The sequence below is a fragment of the Sparus aurata genome, chromosome 21 (genome assembly GCF_900880675.1).
Source record: "Sparus aurata chromosome 21, fSpaAur1.1, whole genome shotgun sequence".
NCBI lineage: Eukaryota > Metazoa > Chordata > Actinopteri > Spariformes > Sparidae > Sparus > Sparus aurata.
The window spans coordinates 26,557,152-26,577,925 of record NC_044207.1 but is presented as its reverse complement, the minus strand read 5'-3'; the positions used below and the strand labels follow the sequence as shown (position 1 = coordinate 26,577,925).

The following is a 20,774-nucleotide window of genomic DNA, read 5'->3' as shown; positions in this document are numbered from 1 at the left end:
GCTCCGAGCTCCGATGGTGGGACCGTTAGCTGCACGGCTAAATGAGCTCACTCACTAACAGCCGCTTTAGTTAGCAGCAGTTAGCATTTACTTCAGTGACGTGCTGCCCTTATTTGATCTGAGGATGAATTTGACATGTGGGAGAACCTTTGACGTAGATGTTGTTGTGCTCGACACACAGAACACATGTCCTTGTTGTTTTTGACTAAAAATATATAGTTATCTGCACAATATTTATATTTTTCAAGGTGTTGTATCGAAGCCAGAAATTCCAGAATTGTGACAACACCAGATTGGAATCAGACTATAAAACCAAAAAGAAATAATATGAAGATAATAACTGTATGAGCAAGAACCCGACATGCATGCACATGAAAAGTGAAACAGCTTTGACAGTCTTCAGATCTTTATTGAGTCTGCTGGAGAGCTCAAATGCTGATAAAATAGTTCTTGTAATCTGTGAGACAAATATTTGATTAACGGTGTTTTGGCGGGCCATTTCATGGAAAGTGCTCTCAAATCATCAAAATCTGTGAAGAGACTACAAAAGCAAAATGGGACTCACTTCTCACTGCTCTCACTTTCTCTCTATATATATTTATATGACCTTTTGTTGCTGCTAAATCAACTGTATTTAATAATATTTTTCTCTTATTGTATTTCTGTTTGACGGGTGGCGTGATGGTCGTGTCACAACACACCGCTGTGCATGTTCACAAGTCATAAAAAGTCATAAGCAAAGTAATAACAACATTTTTCAGTGTGCCGGGATCGACGTCAAGCAGAGAAACACACTTTTCTTATCAAGTCTCGCCTCTAATTTTGTTTAATGTCTCTTAGAAATGTAAATATTATATTAAAAACTGCCACGTCATGATGTGTATCTGTCCTGCATCAGTCTGTCTGATGTCTATCTGTGAGGGCAGGGCAGTTCACCCCGCAGGAGACATCGTGTGACTGTCACACATGTCCCTGCATACCTGTGTCAAACCTTTGTGTGTGGGTTTGTGTGAGTGTGTGTGTGTGTGTGTTGCCATGAGGAGCAGAAGCCGTGCAGAGCAGAAGCCGTGCAGAGCCCATTGGCTCAGCTTGACTGCAGGCTCCCTCCTTCTCACGGCCGATTGGCCGGTTCAACAATAACAAGCCAATCCCAAATCCTTTTGTTACTTTGTCACCTGCGTCTGAGTAACCACAGGCGATCGAGAATCACACACAAGGTGTTTCGCTGTCACCTCCGTGCCATAGTGTCACCCTGCATGTATGCAAGCGTGTGAGTGTGAGTGTGTTCATGTGTGTGAGCTGGAAGTGGTTTATTTCCATCATGAGTTTGAAGAGCAGGAGGTTCTCACTTGACAGCGCCGTGTGAGTATAAATACTTTCCTCTCTCTGTTCCTCTCACACCTCTGGTCACATTGAGCTGAAAACACAGACGGCACTAATCATCCCTCTCACAGCTGAGCAACAGGTGTGATTGATGAAGCCCCTGTAAGCACCAGGTGTGCAAGCGCTCTTGTTACGTCGCCAGTGTTTTGTAAAGCTTTGCTGGTTTACAAAAGTGAAACTGTTCTCCAGGGGAGGGAAACCTGCTGCTGTTGCCCAGAGACTGCAGGCCAACCACGGGTTTAATGGGCTGACAGTCAGGAGGAGATCAATGCAGCTGGTACTGGAGGTGGCTCCTCAAGGAGCGTAAAGCAAGATGAACTTATTTGCACTCCCCATATCGGAGCTTTTCAAACAGACAGAGATATTAGATCATATTCACTTCTCTTACCTGTTTAACTCTTCAGTCCACAGTGTTGTCAGCGCTGCACGTTTAAAGGTGCACGCTGTAGTTTCTGGGGAAGAAGTTAAAATCAGGAGAGAAAGATCTTCATTGGCTGATTTTGTTTTATGCCTGAACAAACTGTCTGTTTCCATGACTGAAAGGGCAACGCAGCTTCATGCAGTTTTACGTTGTTTATACGTGGCGGACCCTGCCACCTTTATGTTTCAAACAGTGTTCCGCGCACCTTGTTTTCCTCCGAGCAGATGTTTGTTGTTGACCCTTTTTTACGTAACGAGTTCTTTGTGTCTGTGAGCGAACCCGCTAATCTTTTTGGGAAATCTGACTTCCACCGATGAAAACAATGGAAGAGCAGATAAAGCGAACGACCACGATCCGACACATTGCTTCCTTCGTTGTCGTTCTATCGGTCCCACCTGTGTGTCATAAGTGTGACATTTCTCTCCTGCTCTCTCGGGACAGCTCTCTGGAGGGAGTTGGGCCTCTCGGTGGAAGACGAAGCAGCAGCGGCAGGTTCAGCAGTAAGAAGTCACGACAGAGTCAGAGTCTGGACGACGCCCGGCAGGAGATCCACGAGCTGCATCACAGCCTCAACTCCCACACGCCCCTCAGGTGATTTTTAAACTTGAGCCTAGACAAAGACCTGATAACAGTCTTATCTCACCCATCACAGCGAGGTACATTCATCCTGTTTGTGTCCTTAGGAGGCAGACCATAGCAGAGGAGAACCTTGAGCGAACAGACGGGCCCATCACCAGTCATGTAAGTCCTGCTTCCTGTTCCCTGCAACAGACAGACATCGTCTTTGCAGCGCAGGGGAAATTAAGGCAGCTGTGATCAATATTTTTATAATAATGATAATAAAAATGCACCAAAGGTTAGAACAATATGAAGCTGCAGATCAGTATATCCTGTAACTGCAGCTGTTTGGCTACAACTGTACAGTTTTGCATGACACTCTAGTGTTGTTTTCGACCACAGCAGGCAGCGAAAAGTCTCTAAAACCCTCTGAACACAACCTGCTGAGCACCAAACACCTGACAGACACACTTAGCAGCTAGCTTGCAAACACATGAGCAGCTGAAGAGCCAGATATTTAACTCTGGAGAACAAAAACGGAGTTAAAGAGAGAAAATGTTGGACGAAAACACAAATACAAATGATTGATTTGCTGGAACTGTTTGCTAACGTGTCCACCGTATCATTTTAAGAGGAGATAATATGTCAGAGTTGTGTTGACAAGTTTTTTCTGCTGCTCCCAAGTGGCAAAAAAGAGTTATTGCAGGTTTGAAGGTGAAATACATCAGACTTTGAGTTGAAAACATTAAAAAAGTGACAAAATATATCAACACAATATGAAAAAATAACAGTTTTGACGTTTGTTATGTATTTTATAACAGAAATATACACTGAAGCTAGCATGCTAAGTTGCTAGCCCGGCCTGTACAGGTTCAACAGTGTAAACAACAATATCTCCCCCCGTCTCCAAGTCCGTGCCACTAGCTACGCCGCTAACTTAGCTAGCAGCAGTTAGGAATTACTTTGGTATTGTGCTGCCCTCTATTTATTTTACGCCTGAACTCGACAGCTGGCTGTTTCTCACACTTTTTAAAGAACCTGTGATCCCAGTGACGTCACTCGTCGCTCCGCTGAGTATTGTTTGAACACCTGAGTGTTTTCTCCCCGCAGAGCTTCCTGAAGCACAGCAAAACTTTCCACAAACTGTTCCCAGAGATTTCTGAGGCGGAGACCCTGACGCAGAGTGAGTGCAGCTTCAGGTCCACAGTCTGTTACTCATTCGCTGATATTGATTATGGAGATGACATCACACATTGTGGCCCTTTTTTTTCTTTTCTTCTGTTTGATTTAGTTCTGCATTTTATTGCTGTGCCCTGCTGGAAAAAAACAGCATTTTTGGTCTTGGTGCTGCTGGTCTATGCTGGTTTTTTCCAGCAGGGTGGTCTGCAGGAGCTGAAACACGTCAGGGTCAAGCTGTTCTTTTTGTTTTTAGAGAACCACCTCACGACTTCAAATGATCCCTGTTGTGTTTGTGTGTGTTTGTGTGTGTCGGTCTGTGTCGCAGCGTTCACCTGTGCCTTGCAGAAGGAGGTCCTCTATCACGGCAAACTCTTTGTGTCCGAGCATCATGTGTGCTTCCACTCGTCTGTGCTGCTCAAAGAAACAAAGGTAACACGCTCGGACTGTTGAAGCGCTCATTCACACCGGTGACATTAAGATTGGAGGAGAACAAGCTTGTTCTTTACTTTGGTTGTCCGTGTGTCGGCCTCGTTGTGATGACATGACTCAAATGTTCTCCTTTTGAAGGAATCAGAATATAAAGCACGTTGTCGTCACGTTGTAGGTGGTGATTCCAGCGTCCAGCGTCAGGGAGGTGAAGAAACATAACTCAGCTTTGTCCATGATGTCTATTGAAACTGCTGACGGAGAGAAGGTCAGAGGAATTCTTCTTATTCACCAGTTATTATTTTTACTTGTTATGTGGATTGCTTTTGAATGAATGTTGCCAAGAAAGGGCATTTTTGTACACATTTTTTCTTCTCTAAACTGAAAAATACAACTTTTTTAATTCAATGATGCACCTTATGAATTCAACCCAACCTGTCCTGCATGAAGAACAATCATGTGGACCTTAATTGAACAAGACTTTGATGATTAATGATCATCCTAAATATTATATTATATATATGTATAATTAATATTATACAGTTAGTGAGTAACATGTATAATCCGCAATAAAAACGTAGATTTAAAATATTGAGATATGAAACAGATTTCATGTAGCACACTTATTTTGATCCATAATGAATATTCATGTAAAACAGAATAAGCGGTAAAATGTCATTTAAAATTAGTGTGTAGTGCATAGGGGTGTGCCAAAATATCGATACTACGATATATTGCGATATTTTGTCTTGAGGTACGTTATAGATACACTGGTGCCAAATATCGATATTTAAAAATGGAAAAAAAATAATAATTAAAAAAAAAATTTGGGGGGCCCACCGCCACCCCTCTTCGGAGGACAGCTTTATCTTTATTCAAACATAGGTATACAACCAAATAAAATTTAAAAAATGGTTTAAGTAGCTCTGAAACCCACACATTTAGATATTTAATGATATTTGTAGTCTGTGTGTGTGTGTGTGTGTGTGTTAAGAAGAGACACTGTGCAATACACTCTTTGTTTACTTGGCTTTCATTCATGTGAAATTGATTGACAATCTTTTGTAATTCCTGTGAAATGGATTCAGTGCAGTCAATAAATTCTGAATTTCTTCAGTGACACAGATATCGTGATGTATCGTGGATGAAATTTCTTGCAATATATCGATTATCGCAGAATCGCTGTATCGTGATATTATCGTTATCGTGGGCAAAATATCGTGATGGTATCGTATCGCGAGGTACCTGGTGATACCCAGCCCTAGTAGTGCATTGGTTTGGAGTCACTGGGTCACATGACGTGGAGGATACAGACAAAATAAAGCCATTAACCATATTAAAATGTTTTTCAAAAACAAATGCATGAAACATTAGCAATCAAAAAAGTGTCCAACCCAAAGCGGACTTCACCTCGGTTAGTAAATATTGCTACTCAGGTTGGATGAAGGCTCACAGGGATCGGAGGAGGTTGAGGTTGTCCTCTGCCCGCCTCGTCTCGTGATGGCGAGCTACTGTAGAGCTGCTGTCAGTCCAACGTGAGAGGATGGAGAAGTTTTGCTGCGTGGGCAAGAAACCAAGTGAGGGAAGTAGAAGCAAAACAATAGTTAGCCTAGCATTAGCATTTTCACTGCTGCCCCTTGCAAGTAAACTTTTTTTAAACATTCAATTTAGCAGGAGTAAGTTTTCACCTCCCAGCCACAGCCTGCTGCTCTAACCCAGAGGACACCACTGCCCCTAATTAATTATTGACTCGGTGTGTTCATTGGTTTTAGTGTTAACCACTAATCGATGAAAAGAGAGACGAGAACTGAGTGAAGAAGAAGAAGAGGAGGAGGAGGGGAAATTGCAGGAATTCAAACTTCCTGCAGTGAAAAGAACAGATTGTCAAACCAAGACTTTAAATGAACTTCCTCAACACTCAACTTTCTCCTGCCTCTCTCTCTGTTCCTCTCTTGCAGCACTCCTTCGTGTCTCTGAGGAACCGTGAGATGTGTTACAAGCTCCTCGAAACCGTCTGTTCACACGCGCAGGTAGTCGATCCACCGACCCGCGTGGCAAAGTGACGAGATCATTTATCAAACGGCCGTTCTCGTTTTGAACTTTTGTTTTTGTGTGTGTGTTTGTCTGGAACAGGGCGTGAGCAGCCCTCATCTCTCCTCCGCGGAGAACGAGGCCGATCACGACCTGGTAGGTTGTTTTTTTTTTATGGTTTTGCTCATCGAAGTCAACCAAAGCAGGAATCTCAGTCATGTTGCTCTGGTGGAGATGATAAGAGGCGCGTGATGCACAAACGGCAGACTTTAACCTGAAGTGCGTCCTTGTCCGCAGGCCTCGAGTTATTCCAGTTTGGAGGACAGCGTAGATCGAGATCAGAGCCGACAGAGCAGCATTTGTCTCGATAACGGCTTCCCTCAGACGTCCAGCGAAGGTGAGGATACAGAGGGAGGGGTCATCAGCGCTGGTTGATGTTGTGTTGTTTGGATCTCTGTTCAATAATGACTTCTATTCTATCTATCTATCTATATACATTTAATGGCTTCACAGACAACAGTACCAGAATGCAACTGTGTATTTGTGTCTCTCCAGCTCCCACGAGATGCAGCTCCACCCGTCAGAACAGCTTAATGGATACAGACGACTGGGGTGAGAGCTCACACACACACACACACGGTTATATCTACTTATAGTTACCCATCAGGCAGAGAGGGCAGTATCATCTTTTCATAACGAGCTGATTTTTGTCTCCACTAGCCGTATCGCGGATTCGGAGGATCGTCGAGAGGGTCACACCGTTCTTCCTTCTCAGAGAATTCAGGGATCTCAGCCCTCTCTTCTACCTTTACATGATGATGTGAGTATCATTATTCCTCACAGCTGAGGCTCCATCTTCACTGCTGCAATTACATTTACTCAACCACTTTGGTTAAACGCACCACAAGGAACTTCTTACTAGTTACAAAACTGTCTCAAGATTTAGAAATTGAACTGAGGTGTCAGCAGCAGATATTTACAGCTGGTGTCGAGACCTTCTGTGACATTACCGGTGATTGTTGATAACTTCAGTCGTAGCACAAGGAGATTATTGTTCCCAAGCAACTAAACCTGTTAGCTGTAGGATTACATCACTATCGTCACATTACAGTTTTTAAAATTACACGGCCACAAAAAGATGTATTACCTCATCGCTCGTCTCCAAAACAGATGATAGCGCCGGCCAGATCAAGATCTTTGGACACAAGGCGGTGGCTGCCAGAATCAACAACAAAAAAATCTTCTTGCTGTTGCTTTTAGTACAATTTCAAACCGAATCACCAGAATAAATGTCTACAATGTCAGTGTTGGGTAATCAGGAGAAGATTGTGTTAAGGCCTAAAAGTCCTGGTTTGGTTTCTACAAACATGGCTGGAAATGTCCTGAAGCCTCCTTTAAAAATATCCAGAGGTGTCGCACCTCCAGATGTTGAAACACCGTCTCAAATGTCCGTCCGTGGCTCGCCTCGATCCGCCATTGTTGGCACTTAGTCCTACAAAGCGATGCCCTCCTTTAGCCGACAATGCATCATTATAGATTTGAATAAAAATAGTATTAAAAAAAGCAAAAATGTTCTTTGCCTCAATCAGTTACAACATTACAAATCTCCAGAAGTCTGCTCACACTTTAATGCATCAGTAATAATAATGCAGGTGCTTTTGACCTGAGCTGTGAACTTGTACTTCTACTTGTAATAAACTACTTTTATGTTCTGCTTTACTCCAATAAAGCATTCCAGCAGTAAACGTGGATGTTAAAACGAGCGTGAGTGAGTTTGATTCTGTGAGCGCCGACGTTCAGAGAGCGATAAACGAAAACTTTACCACGGTTCTTCTGCTTTTTTGTTGAATTCTTCTACGTAACTTTTCGGTATGTTGTCTTTCTGGATGGACTGGAATCTGTCAAGTAAATAAAATAATCTAATCCTCGAGTTCAAAAAAACCATCTTTCACACAATGTTCTCTCGGGCTCAGCACAGATACAATTTACTGATATCTTGTTGTTCAGTTTGTTCTGATCCGAGACCATCTGCTAAGCTTTTGATTTGTTCTGCGCAATACTTTCGCTTTGTGAGTGACAGTTTGCGAGTGGAGAGTTTATTGTAGTGAGTGAGTGTAAAAAAAATAAATAAATCCAAAGTGATGATTGTGTTTGTAGGATGGTGGTGCTGCTGCTGGTGTCGGGGTACATCGGCCTCAGGATCGTGGCTCTGGAGGCACAGCTGGACTCTCTGGGAGCGCTGACTGAGTTCTCTTTACGCCACAAAGAGTGAGTGGACGCACACACACAAAGGGAAAAAAAAGGTCAAGGAAAGGACCCAGAAAAGGAAGTTTTGTTTGGTTCTGGTCATAAAAAAACATCGAGGGGGGTTCAAACCGGTTTTAAGGTGACTTTTGAAACCATTACTTGCAGATTAGATTAGACGTGGGAGTCGTTCTGCAGGTTCAAGACAAAAGATAAGTGATCACATTCCAGCAGAGTCACACCCAGTTCAGACGCCGACGTGTTGAGATGATGCACCGGTTCTTACGACAGCGTGGCGGCACGACTTAAATCTCTTACAGATTAAGATTGCACAGATGTTTCCATCACTGACAATTAATATAGTGTGTAAATAATGTTAATAATGTGCAAAAAGTACAGTTTACTTGAGTATTCCCATTTTTTCCCCACTGTTTACTTTCCATTTTACAAAATTTCAGACGAGAATACTGAACTTTTTTACTCCAAAACATTATTTTTAGGAGCTGTAGTTACTTTACAGATTCAGATTTTTACACAAGAATCATGTGACTAACACATAAACAGTTTTAAGGGGAAAACTTTAGAAGCACTCCACACTAATAGTTGAACTACAGCACAGCATCCAGGGAGAGAAATATAGTTGAACTAAAGAAAAAAACTGCATGAACAGAAATTTATAGATCTTGGCGATAAAAACGCCGCTCACTTGCAGTCTTGGCAAAACAGCCGACTTGTTAACACGTCAACAGAAATCAAAAAATAGTAAATTAATAAATAAAACTCCTCAACATGAATGGGAAATGCAAGTAATGTCAGCCTTCAATTACAAAGTAAAGCAAAGGAAAAATAAATATAAAAGTAATTCCTGTCCTTTCATCGCAATGAATGCGTGTTTCGATTGTCATATATCTCTTACATTAATGATAAGAACGGGCTAAAAGAAAATAATTAGGCAGCATATTCTCTCTGACAGTGACTGAAGCCACCACGCGGTCCAATGTAGCGTCAAGCCTCTACATGTATCAGCAGCTGAAATTATCTTTACAGAATATATTGAATAGAAAGTAGTAGCAGCTGTATGGAAGAGCCGTGCACCTGCTGCTGACTCCTAATGTAACTACCAGTGTAATTTGATTACATGTGGTTTCAACACTGCACATAAAGTACAACGCACTGAAAATGAACATTACACGAATCGCTCGGGATGTAAAGTAGCTACAGTAGAATCCTGCTCAAATATTAATGCATCTAAATTTAGAGTCGTTTTGCATAATTGAAAACTTTAGATTTGATACTTTGAGTATTTTTGGCTGATAATGCTTTTGTCCTCTTATTCTAGTAAAATGTCAGAACTTGCATTTTGACCTCATCGTCCAGAAAGCTGTGCAGAGTTTGCATGTTCTTCCTGTGTGTGCATGGCTTCTCTCCTTCTCCACCACTGCCTCCTCTTCATGCTGCTTCTTCTTCTTCTTCTTCTGCAGGTTCCGAGAAACGTAGCGACTGTCAGGGCACCGTGACAAACGCATCCTTGTAGGAACTCTCTGCGGCACTTTATTAAGATTCTGCTCCTCATCGATCTCCGTCTAGACACACTCCCAAAAGCATCTTAGCTGCGAGACTCAGTCCGTTTGACACACAACGCACCTTCAGTGAATCATTCTGTCCAAAGCGCTGTACAACATTCTGCACTAACAAGTTGACTCACAGGAGAAAATAAGCCTCCTGCGCTAACACCCTGTTCTGCAGAGAGGCTGCAGGTCAGCAGTAAGATGCTTCTGGGATGTCTGAACAGGCCTCACGCGGTGGACTACATCGGAGGACTGACTGTGCTGGCAGAAAACCACCAGGACAATATTTCTGTGAGGAGAGCGCTGGGTTTCTTTTCTGCTGACGGATCAAAAACTGACACGAAGATCTCCTGCACTGAGCCATATGGAGGCAGCCTGCTGAAGCCATGTTTATTTCCTGGCCGGTGAACAGCTGAGCTCAGCGAGCAGAGGTTGCTGGAGTCCCTGCCATCTTGGATCAGCACAACCAGTAACAGTGAGAACACAGCCGAGTCACAAAGAAGCTCTTTGTCGTTGCTTGAGGTTAAATCATCTGTATGTTATGAAACGAGGGCTCGCACTCAGTTAAGTTCACTGCTGGTATCAGGAGTCACGTCAGACTTCTAATGGCATCGATCATCCAGCAGAGGGCAGGACTGCTACACGAGGCACCGAGGCAGGATGTCACCAAGTTCTCTTCCAGGCACTGAAAATGTCTCAAAATGCAAATGTTATGTCACTTTTGCTGCTTCCTGTTTGTCAAATCAACCCTGTTTACTGACACCGGAGAACCAGTGGCAGCCGGGGTTCATCCATGATTGATTTCCATGACTTGAAACCAATTTTAAACATCAACCAAATATGGGAAATTCATGATCTACTCACCCTCGTGCTAACGGATAACAGGGTGAAGTTTCATAGCTGTAACAACTAAAGCAGATAGGTATTTGTTTTAGAATGTAAAAAGAAACAAACCCCCACAAAAAATGTATATGATACATTTCATCCAGTGTAATCCAAGTCTCCAGACGCTCCGTGATCCATAATTGATTAGAAAAGAGGTTATTTACACCCTCGACACAGGGTTGAGCTTGTGCACCCACCTCAGACGGAGTGCAGGCAGTCAGTGGAGATTTTATCTTTGGCGATGCGATGCGTAGGAATTTGTAATGCAATGTGTAAGAATTGGAGTTTGAAACTTAACTAGAAATTAAGAAACAACAGTGTTAAAAAATCCTAATGTATTGCGATGCAGAGTTAATATGCTAACCAGCTAGCTCCGGCCCGGCCCGTCTTTGAGAATGGAGATGGGATGGTCCGATAGTAAAGATCAGGAGTCGGACTCGACTAATAGGAACATTAGCTTCATAACCAAACTTAGCAGCAGGTGTAAAGAATGTTTTTTCAAATCAATCTTGGGATCTTGGAGTTTCCTGAGACTTGGATTATGTCTGACGAGCTGCATGTTTGAGTCATTTTTTCAGGTGTTTAACATATTAAAATGATTCCAATTTAACCCTAACTCGGCATACGGGTGAGTAGAAAATGACTGGATTGTCATTTTTGGGTAAACTTGATGATGAAACATTCTGAGAGTTCTGTGTAAACATTGAAAAGGTACAATATATAATGTGTGGTTTTAAAAACCCTGTGGTGATACATAAGTGATTGTATGTCTGTTTTAATGTCAATAATCAAAGATCATGTTTAAGTCCAAAATTCATTGAACCACAATTTACATTCCTGATGGAAATATTCCCCAAACTTTTCCTTCATCCATGAATCCTGTACATTACCTTCAAGCATTCCAGCCAATCTGAGAATCTGATCTGATTTTATTTATCATAAATCAAATATTATCCATTGTATCACTGATTACCACATCTTCTAACCTGTCTTATTAACTTATGCACTGTATAAATGTACAATGATTGTTAAATTGTATGATATTATAAAAAACCAATACATCCAGTTTCATATTTTTGTACATAAGTGATCTTTTTTTTTATTATTTTGTAGTCCATAAAAAGGTCAAGATTCAGTCCCATGAATTAATTTCATTACATCATATTCTCAGTTCAAAAAAAGCAACATAAAATTACAAATCATAATACAAAGAATAGAATAGGTAAGTACAGTAACCATATAAACAGCCCACTAATATTGTCTAGCCCCTAACCCACCCACCCGCCTAGCCACCCCGCCCGCCCGCCACTGCCCCGCTCAAACTCGAACACGAAACTCATAACAATACATCAGTTAGTATCAGCAATAAAAAAATCCAAATAAACGTCCCGTTTTTTGTTTTTTTTTCTTTAAAAAGCGCTTCAATGTTCCGATGCCATGAGTTCAGCTTTACCCTCACATAGAATACATAATAGAGATAACATCCCGCCCCGTCACTTGCTCTGCAAAACACAATAGACATGCATACAGTTTTCACTGTTCGACCCTCCCCGCCCACCCCCATCAATAAACATTCAGGGCCAAGAGGATACAATATACGTCAACCATAGTGGTGCATCAATAAAACGGCAAAGTCTCCACCCCGTTTCTTGAACCCCGTGAATGAAAAGGTGGATCCAGTGGTTTCCCTGATAAACACGACCTGTCCAGGAGAAACTGAGGCCTACTTCTACTTCTTCAGAGAGAGGCCATATTTCTCTCTAATTCTTCTGACAGCTCAGATCCCTGGCTCAAGATGGTAACAGATTTCCATTATTTAAATATCAGAGACACGAAGCGCAGCATGAGAATGGAAAGATTCCCTGTTCGAAAAAGGGGGATGACAGAGAGCGAGTGGTGGTTTTTTTTTTTTTAGTAAACTTTCCACTGCTTACCGAGACCCACTAGTACTCCCAAAATGGAGTAATCAGATCAGTGCTAGTTCAGAACATGTTCCCTTAAAAAAAAAACAAAAAAAAACGCAGCTACTATCACTGAAACTGACGGGTCTCCGATGAAGCAGGCGCCTTGTGTAGATCTGAAATGCGGCGATAGCACGCCACAGTTCTCGTCCGTTTTTCAGGACTACACACGCAGCCTACTTATTCCGACGCGATGTTAGTATCCCTAATGCTGGCCTGTAGAAGACAGTCAATAATAATGAAGACACACAAACTTACATTTTATACCCTTATTACACTTTGGATGCTTTGTACAATAGTGCTGAACTTAAGACCTGCTTTTGTCATGCTTGATCTGATATATATAAATGTGTAAATATACTGTATACTACAGTACATGTATTACGCGTGTATGCATGTGTATGTTGTGTTTCAATGTGTGTGTGTGTCTGTGTGTGTGTGCATGTGTAATGATGTGCAAAGGTGTGTGTGGTGGAACCTGCACCACACAAACAGTGAGAGGCTCAAATATGGCTTGTGTCAGACATGAAGCGTGCTGCCACCCATAAGAGAGCTCCTGTACATTTTAGGGCCACAGAGGTTAAACAGAGCAAGTAGGCATGATGATGATGTGCCGTCCGGGCGCCCGATCTGAATCACACTGTTAGTCACAACGACGACGACACATGGTTCTGAGACAAATAATCCATGGCCCTACACTACGTCAAGAACACGCTCGGATTAGTTACATCGAGACGAAAAACGACGAAAAACACAAATGTGCTGAGGGTGAATGAGAACAGCGGGCTGACCGAGCCCGGTAATGAGTCCTACTGCGACAACACGGGGTAAACAAACTGTGCTGTAAGACTACAAGTAATCGATATTACACAAAAGATGTTCCGACTATTCTGAATGAACCAGACATGATCCTCATTCGTTCGGTTGAACAGAGCAGCTACTTTGTCTCCTTACACCGTCAGAACCAGAACGTTGAGCTCCACAAAGGGGGTACGTTCAACCAGAAGAGACAAAGTATTCACAGACCTCGTCAACAGCCGCGCTTCAGACTCAAATGTTCAGTCTGACACTCAGGAAACACACTTTCACTGCTTTCTTGCTGAGCGTTAAATCAGAAGAACGACGCTGCTTTCATGTCTGCGCAGTCATTAAGATGCTAGAGCTAGCAGGCAGTTAGCTTAGCTTAGCATAAAGACTGGAAACAGAGGGAAACAGCTAGCCTGACTCTGTGCAAAGGTAACAGAATCCACCTGAAAGTAAAGCAGCAACGGTCGATCGATTACCGATTAGTTGAAGTGTGAGAATGACGTGTCGTGGTTTTTTGGGGATAACTTCATAACTCTCAGCAGGAAAGCAAAAAAAGCACATTTCAAACTGTCAAACTATTCCTTTAAATCTGACTTAAACCTGCTGTTACCAAGTCTAAGCAAGTCTACCTTTAAACATCAAACATCAGTAAATACAGCAGGGATACAACCATGTCTTTGGAGTGTGACATGGAAATTACCGTGTAAACCTGCACTCCTACAGCTGATCTATGGCTGCCAAAGAAACGTCCACATGAACAGAGACACTCTCAGTGTGGCTCTCGAAGACCTGTTCCCATTTCAACCACACCATCATTCTCCGTCACAAATATGTAGGACTGGATGTGGAATAAAGCGGGGAAATCAAAATAATTTCCCCTGCTCTGAGGACAGCGAAACGCTAAAGCTATAGCACAGCCAGGAAATGAAGTGGAAGCCGGCCATTCTGTGATCGTATCAGAGTCGAAAAAATGAAGGGAAAGTATGAGACACCCGACAGCCGTACGAGCCACGACAGTATTCCAGACTAGTCCTCGTGTATCCGCCGCAACTGACGCCGAAAAAGGAAAGTAGATGGACCCCCAAAACCACACAAGTAAAGTAGGTTAGTGTTAGCTGGACAACAACTTGGGAAATGCCCTGGCAGTCAGATGGATGTCCATTAACAGGTAAACAGGGAGTGTTAGGAGGTGGAGGAGGTGGGGGAGGGGTGTAGGGGTGTAGGGGCACATGCTTGACCAGCGTTTGTCCACCGGTGAGAGAGCTGGTCAAGCCGTGGAGGTATTCTTCATACATACACGCATAATCAAAGAAAACGAAACAAAACAAAAAAAAAAACATCAATATTGATAAGTCTCCGTAAGCCTCCTCCACTTGCAGCTGTCCAAGTCATCAGGATGTCCTTCATTTGTTTCAGCAATGCCCCGCTCACACACACACACCCACACACACTTACACACACGTGCACATATTATTCGATATGAATACACACTCATACATTCACTAAAACTTACTTAAAAACTACATCTGTGTGCCTTTTTGGACAAAACACGTCTCTACTTCTTAATTAATTCATGTGAGTGACACATTTTTAAAACTATAATTCATAACATTCTCCTTGTTAAAAAAAAAAAAAAAAAAAAACAGATCTGTGAAGTTGTTGTTTTTAGTGTTTCACCACACTCCGCCGCACAGATGGATGCGGCTAATGATGTGTTAAAAAACGTTCTCGCCGCTAAAACAGGAAGTTATTTCAACCAAGGTGCTGTTGAAAAAGTAACCTAAAAAGGTGTGCTGCTTCAAAGACACACAGATGTGACCAAAATCACACATCCATTGTAAGTCAGTTTCTCACCCGTACTTTTGTATCATGCTGACGTTTCCTCGCTGACTCACACGTACGCACGCACACCGTCTCATTCATACAAAACGCAGAGAGGCTGATGTTTTGTTTCTCAGGCGTGCTGTGCAGCCAGGTCCTGGTTGATGAAGCGCCGTAGCCTCTCCAGGTACTGACTGTAAAGCTCAATGTCGTTGTGACCGGCTCCCTCCACCCAGAGGGGCTCCACGGCCTTGGGGCAGCGCTCGAACAGGGCGAGGCCGTGAGAGAAGTCGATCACCTCGTCCTCTGTACCGTGGATGATGAGCACTGGAGACGGGATCTTTGACACTTTCTCTATGCTGGAAAAAGAAAAGATGGCAGGCTATTAATGCACAAATCAGGTTACACCAGGTCATTTTTCCATCTGTATCAAATAACAGTGACAAAGTGCATTTCAGTCAACATGTTTCAGATACACTTTAGTGATTTCAGGGTGTCTACAGTATCATACACTTAAATTCAATGGTTTTAAGACCCTTTTCAAGATACATTTTAACCAAATTTAAGTCTGATTTTTGGACAAATTATCTTCTTTTTTTATTATTCAAGCAAATAAGGTAAGTATTAAAATATGTTGTATATATATGTTTCCATTCAGATGTAGGTTTTGTTTAGGTTAATCTACATTTTGCCAACATTTCAGTTATAAAGTAAAAAGACAGTATTAAAGATGTGTGACATCAGAACTGTGGACTGAGCTTAGCATGAAGAAATTAAAAAGGTGGATAAATAGACTTGACAGAAATGAAATAAAATCTAATGTTTGTGGCAATTAAGACCTCACAAATTTAAATGTAAGACTCTTTAATGAGCCCAAATCTATAATATTGAATTTAAGACATTTAGAGACTTGCAGACACTGAATGTACCACAAAATAGGGCTCTCTGCTCATCGTCTGGCAAAATGAAGCAGCATTTTTAAAACGAGGGAGCACACTGATTAATTTGCAATCTTTAATTGTGCAAACAACGTTGTATAAAATCAATTGTGCAGACAACAATTAAAGGCTGCAAATTCATCCGTGTGCTCAGTCCCCCTCCTGTGAAACTCTGAAGCTATACACCTAAAATCTGTCTTATGATTATAAACCACCCCTGTTGGGCGTAAAGATGACTGTAAAAGGTTTTGTCCCTTTGACAAAAACAGCGGGTGCAGACAGCTTTTCTTCATTGCAACGGGTTCCAATCAAGATCCTTTTCATGGCTCGACATCCAAATACTAATTATCATTGTTAAATCAAAAATATGGCTGAATATAATACGGCACATTTTAGGAATATGAATTAGAAGAATCCCAATATTTCAGAAGTTTTAAATAACCAGCATGTGCAAAAATGGTACTTTATCACATCTGAAACACAAAAACATGAACTACAGGAAGAGCAGTTGTTGCCAAGGTAACAACCACTGGGGATCCAAATATAAAATAAACAATGAAATCTTGTAAACTCATTAAATGATACGCAACATTGCACACAGAGGTCTTATATGACCGGAGATATTAAAAGGAGAAATAATTCGACCAAAATGACATAAATCTCTAATTCTGTCCAACCTTATTCAGTTACTCTACAGTTTTCCCAGACGTGACTCATATTAAGCTCATTCATCCTCCATAGGAACAACAGTTAGATGTGTCACACTGATTCCATTAAATATTAATAGAGGCTCTGGAGTGACAAATGTAATGTTTCGGCTCGGGAACATTTTGGCCAACAGGAGAGAAGTCGATTATAGCACAGGAGTGCTTTGACATTTTCAGACTCCTTCTTCAACAGTGATAATTTGCCACCGTTCAGGGTTTCATGTAAATGACTAAATTCAAGCAACAACAATCACAGCTCCGTTCTTTTTTTACAGAAACCCTTAAACTGTACAGTGGTGTGAGTATTTGATACTAAAAAATAGACTTAGAATGAAATGTCACTTTAGGATATCGTATTTAAAACCCACAGGACAGAAAAAGCTAAGATGTCCAGAAACTTACTTAGGGAAGGCATCAAAGCAGTATGTTTTCTTGGTGTCGGGGAAGGCCACTCTCATGCCGGAGGTGAGAGGAGAGTGGAGGACCACAGCAGCGCACTCAAACCGTGATGCCAAGTCCACAGTGGGCACTGTGCCGATGCTCTGGCCGTACAGGATGATATTCTCAGGGCTGATGCCATACCTGACACATCACACACACACACATTTTAGCACAGAATATCAGAATAGGACTCCATTTTATTCTGCAAATAAACAAAATGCAAAGGGACTGATGTGCAGAGTACCAATACAGCACATTACCCCACCTGTGTAAAGACTAATTTAAACACAGATTCACTGAGTAAATAAATGATTCCTTATTACATAAAAGTTCATTTTCTTCAGCCAGAATGTTTTAGTGGCCTCAAAGTTCGTCTGCATCGTCACCTGGGAATGTAAGTTTCTGCTAACATTAGGTTCATTTACCAGGCTGGCAGCAGTTAAACTACGGGATTATTTTTCAGAATTATAAATGCGGCGACTTCCTGCTGAGCACAGCATGCGACAGCCAATCACCAGCCTGTTTGATACAGAGCCATTGTTTAGCTTTGATTTGGCTGGCTGATGGTCACAGAGATTAGCACCGTGGTCAGCAGGGACACAACTTGTGTATAACCGAGCCAACCAAATGTCGTCCTCACAAAAAGTTACTGGCCAGTTATGTGAGTGACTGTCACTGATTTATCTACCAAGATCATAATTGGCACTGGGTGTTCATTTTTGGACCCTATCAAAACAGGAAGGGACAGTTTGTGCCTGCTTACCGGGAGCGCAGGGCGTGCCAGGCAGCATCAATGTCAGCATAAAGGTTCTTCTCAGAGGGCTTGCCGGTGCTAACACCGTAGCCTGAGTAATCATAGGAAAAGATGTTGCAGTTGATGCGTGTGCCTAAGCCGATATAGAAGCTGCTCATCTGGCCCAGGTCTACCGCATTGCCATGGGAAAACAACACTGTGAACCTGAGAGACAAAGGAGGAAGAGGAAAGAAGGAAGTTAGGAAGCAGGCTGAGGTTAGGCAGGGACACTGCTGTGCCGGGAGTTGATGGAAAAACACGGGATAGAACTGTGTGACTAAGAAACATGTTTGTATTTGTTTCCATCAGAAGACAGACAAGCTTTCCTATTTAAAGCACAAGCAGGAAAGAAAGAAGGGGTTCGTTGTGTGTGTCTCACCTGGCATTGGGGGCACAGCGAATGTACATGCATCCCACCCTGTTCCCCCGGCTAGATCTGGTCAGGAACACATCCGTCACATCCAGCTCTCGCTGTGAATACTGGAACTCCGCTCTCTCTGTGAGATGAAGCTTCCACCTGCCTTCAGCCCCAGTAGTAGTGCTAGTGCTACCAGCGCCTCCTCCGCCTCCTCCCCCTCCACCTACACCTCCACCAGCGCCGCCGCCGCCGCCTCCACCACCCCCTCCTCCTCCTCCTCCTCCTCCTCCTCCGGCACCTCCTCGGTCACTACCACCACTAGTGCCGAGCCGGGAACGCAGTCCTGGGGCTCCGATAGAAGGCACAGCAGCCCCAGAGGTGGATCCAGCAGCAGTTCCAGCTCCAGAACCTGGATCTGGGTCAGGTAGAAGGGCGTAGGTGGGCTCTGGAGGGAGGAAAGCCAGTTTGGCTGCAATGCGGCTGGGGCATGGGGGGCAGCAGAACAGGCAGCATAGCTCTCGTATGGACAGACCGTTCATCTTCTGGTAGAAAAAAACAAACATGGCAGACGGAGTAATTAGGTGGCAGGAAAACAGAATAACGAGAGCCTTTAACCTTGATTTCCAACAGGGTCTGTGCCTCCACTGTTGCCAGAACATGTTACATTTAATTAAAAATATAATATTCAGCTTATCAAGGCTCAGGGAAAAGGAACAGTGGCACTTCAACACATAGCCACACGCCAAAAATTAAATCGATGAGGCAAATGTTTAGATCGTCATCTAGCAACTTCCTTGATCGAAAGATGCGATGCGTCAGGATCTCCGGGTTCAGCAGATGATTCGCTGTCCCATCACATCCTACGTTTACTTTGCATTTACTAATCTATGTTGCATAGTCAGGGGGGAAAACTCGTTCTTCAAGATAGTAACAGCAGAAACAGAGAGAGGTTACAACATCCCTCCGTTAACAGATTTCAGGTGCACGTTGATCCTGATATGAACTTACCTGGATTCAGAGATCCCTGGGTCTTGAAATGAACTGGCACACAACGGTGCCAACGCTTCCTGCTCTGGTCACTTAGCCAGCTGGATCTTGATTTTAAAAAAAAGAAAAGAAATAAGAACACATCAAAATGGCTTGACAGGTTGACCTGGTCTTTTAATGTACTGTAGCTCTTTCTGAAGCTTTAATGTCCTGATATAAAGCGATACATGATATATATTAAGAATCACTTTAGAAAATATAGTTGTTGGAAGCAAATTACACATAGACTGCTGGGCACAGGGTGGTAGAGTATAATAGTAACCTGGAATGACAGCTATGAGGAAGAAACGACTGCCTTAAAGATAAAAGCCAACACTGACTCAGACGACAGCTGTTGTTGTTGTCATCGTTTTACAGCTCCTGTAACCAACTAGCGCTTATTAGGGCGAAACTTGCATGCATTTATACATTCACCGAGGCTGCTGAACATCTCACATAGGGATTAAAGTGACTCAGATGCCCTAATGTGATCGTGGACACCGGTGACTAATTACAACACCCCCTCAGCACAGACACAGACAGCGACAAGGGGGGAGCGACTGATATGCTAATGGTAGCTACATGGTTAACAACGATATTAACCTCTAACGTTAGCCAGTGATGTGGGCACAAAACCCCGGAGCGGTACATTGACGTCGCGTACATATAAGTGTGAATGCAGACAAGCGACACGTTGGTGCTATTATTAGACAGCCACCACACCGAGCAGGTTAATGCCAGCGGACAGTCCAAATATTACCACTTACCGTTAGCAAGGCAAAGCTGCTAGCGGCGGCGGCTAGCTCGCTAACCTCGCTAGCCTCAAAGCTAGCTACTTACCGATTCACAGTAGGTTGGCAGGCAGGCTGGTGTGCCCCTATTTGTACACAGAAGCAGCACACGACTCCGAAAATCCTGCTTTTGTCTTGACATGGATGGTTTTACTCGAGTGTGCTGACAGCTGTCGGTGGCTAGCTAGCTGAAATTCATGGCAACCAGATATTTTTTTTTTTTCTACTACTGCCCGACTAAACCCGGAAGTGACGTCAGGGCCTATTCCATTTCAAAACTTTATTATAATTTGTCTTAATCTGATTTATCATCACAGTATTAAGTCTTTAAATTCATTTAAACATGATTTGCATCTTGTATCGGTAAAAAGAATATATATAGTTAACAACATAATAGATAATAAGAAGATAAAATAAGATTTTCTGATGGTTTTAT

The 20,774-nt window shown here is 42.7% G+C and overlaps 2 protein-coding genes across 3 annotated transcripts; one reads left to right on the top strand and one right to left on the bottom strand.

Annotated features, from left to right (window-relative positions):
- Positions 1-1,175: 1,175 nt before the first annotated feature.
- On the top strand, positions 1,176-11,766 carry LOC115572597 (GRAM domain-containing protein 2B-like). The gene is made up of 13 exons (XM_030402856.1): positions 1,176-1,362; positions 2,246-2,395; positions 2,488-2,545; positions 3,473-3,545; positions 3,867-3,970; positions 4,146-4,235; positions 5,926-5,997; positions 6,101-6,154; positions 6,296-6,395; positions 6,554-6,610; positions 6,719-6,818; positions 8,156-8,266; positions 9,724-11,766. Exons 1-13 carry the CDS (start codon positions 1,289-1,291, stop codon positions 9,737-9,739), a joined length of 1,059 nt encoding a protein of 352 aa, XP_030258716.1. The 5' UTR covers positions 1,176-1,288; the 3' UTR covers positions 9,740-11,766.
- On the bottom strand, positions 11,767-20,586 carry LOC115572596 (alpha/beta hydrolase domain-containing protein 17A-like). 2 transcript variants are annotated; one of them, XM_030402854.1, is made up of 6 exons: positions 20,388-20,586; positions 19,530-19,615; positions 18,543-19,063; positions 18,134-18,328; positions 17,332-17,511; positions 11,767-15,643 (listed from the first exon to the last, which is right to left on the bottom strand). In XM_030402854.1, the coding sequence occupies exons 3-6, from the start codon at positions 19,058-19,060 to the stop codon at positions 15,418-15,420; spliced, it is 1,119 nt and encodes a 372-aa protein (XP_030258714.1). In that variant the 5' UTR covers positions 19,061-19,063; positions 19,530-19,615; positions 20,388-20,586; the 3' UTR covers positions 11,767-15,417. The 2 variants fall into 2 exon arrangements, with proteins under 2 accessions (XP_030258714.1, XP_030258715.1); XM_030402855.1 differs by lacking the exon at positions 20,388-20,586 and adding an exon at positions 20,315-20,337 and having other exon boundaries at positions 11,769-15,643.
- Positions 20,587-20,774: the final 188 nt, after the last annotated feature.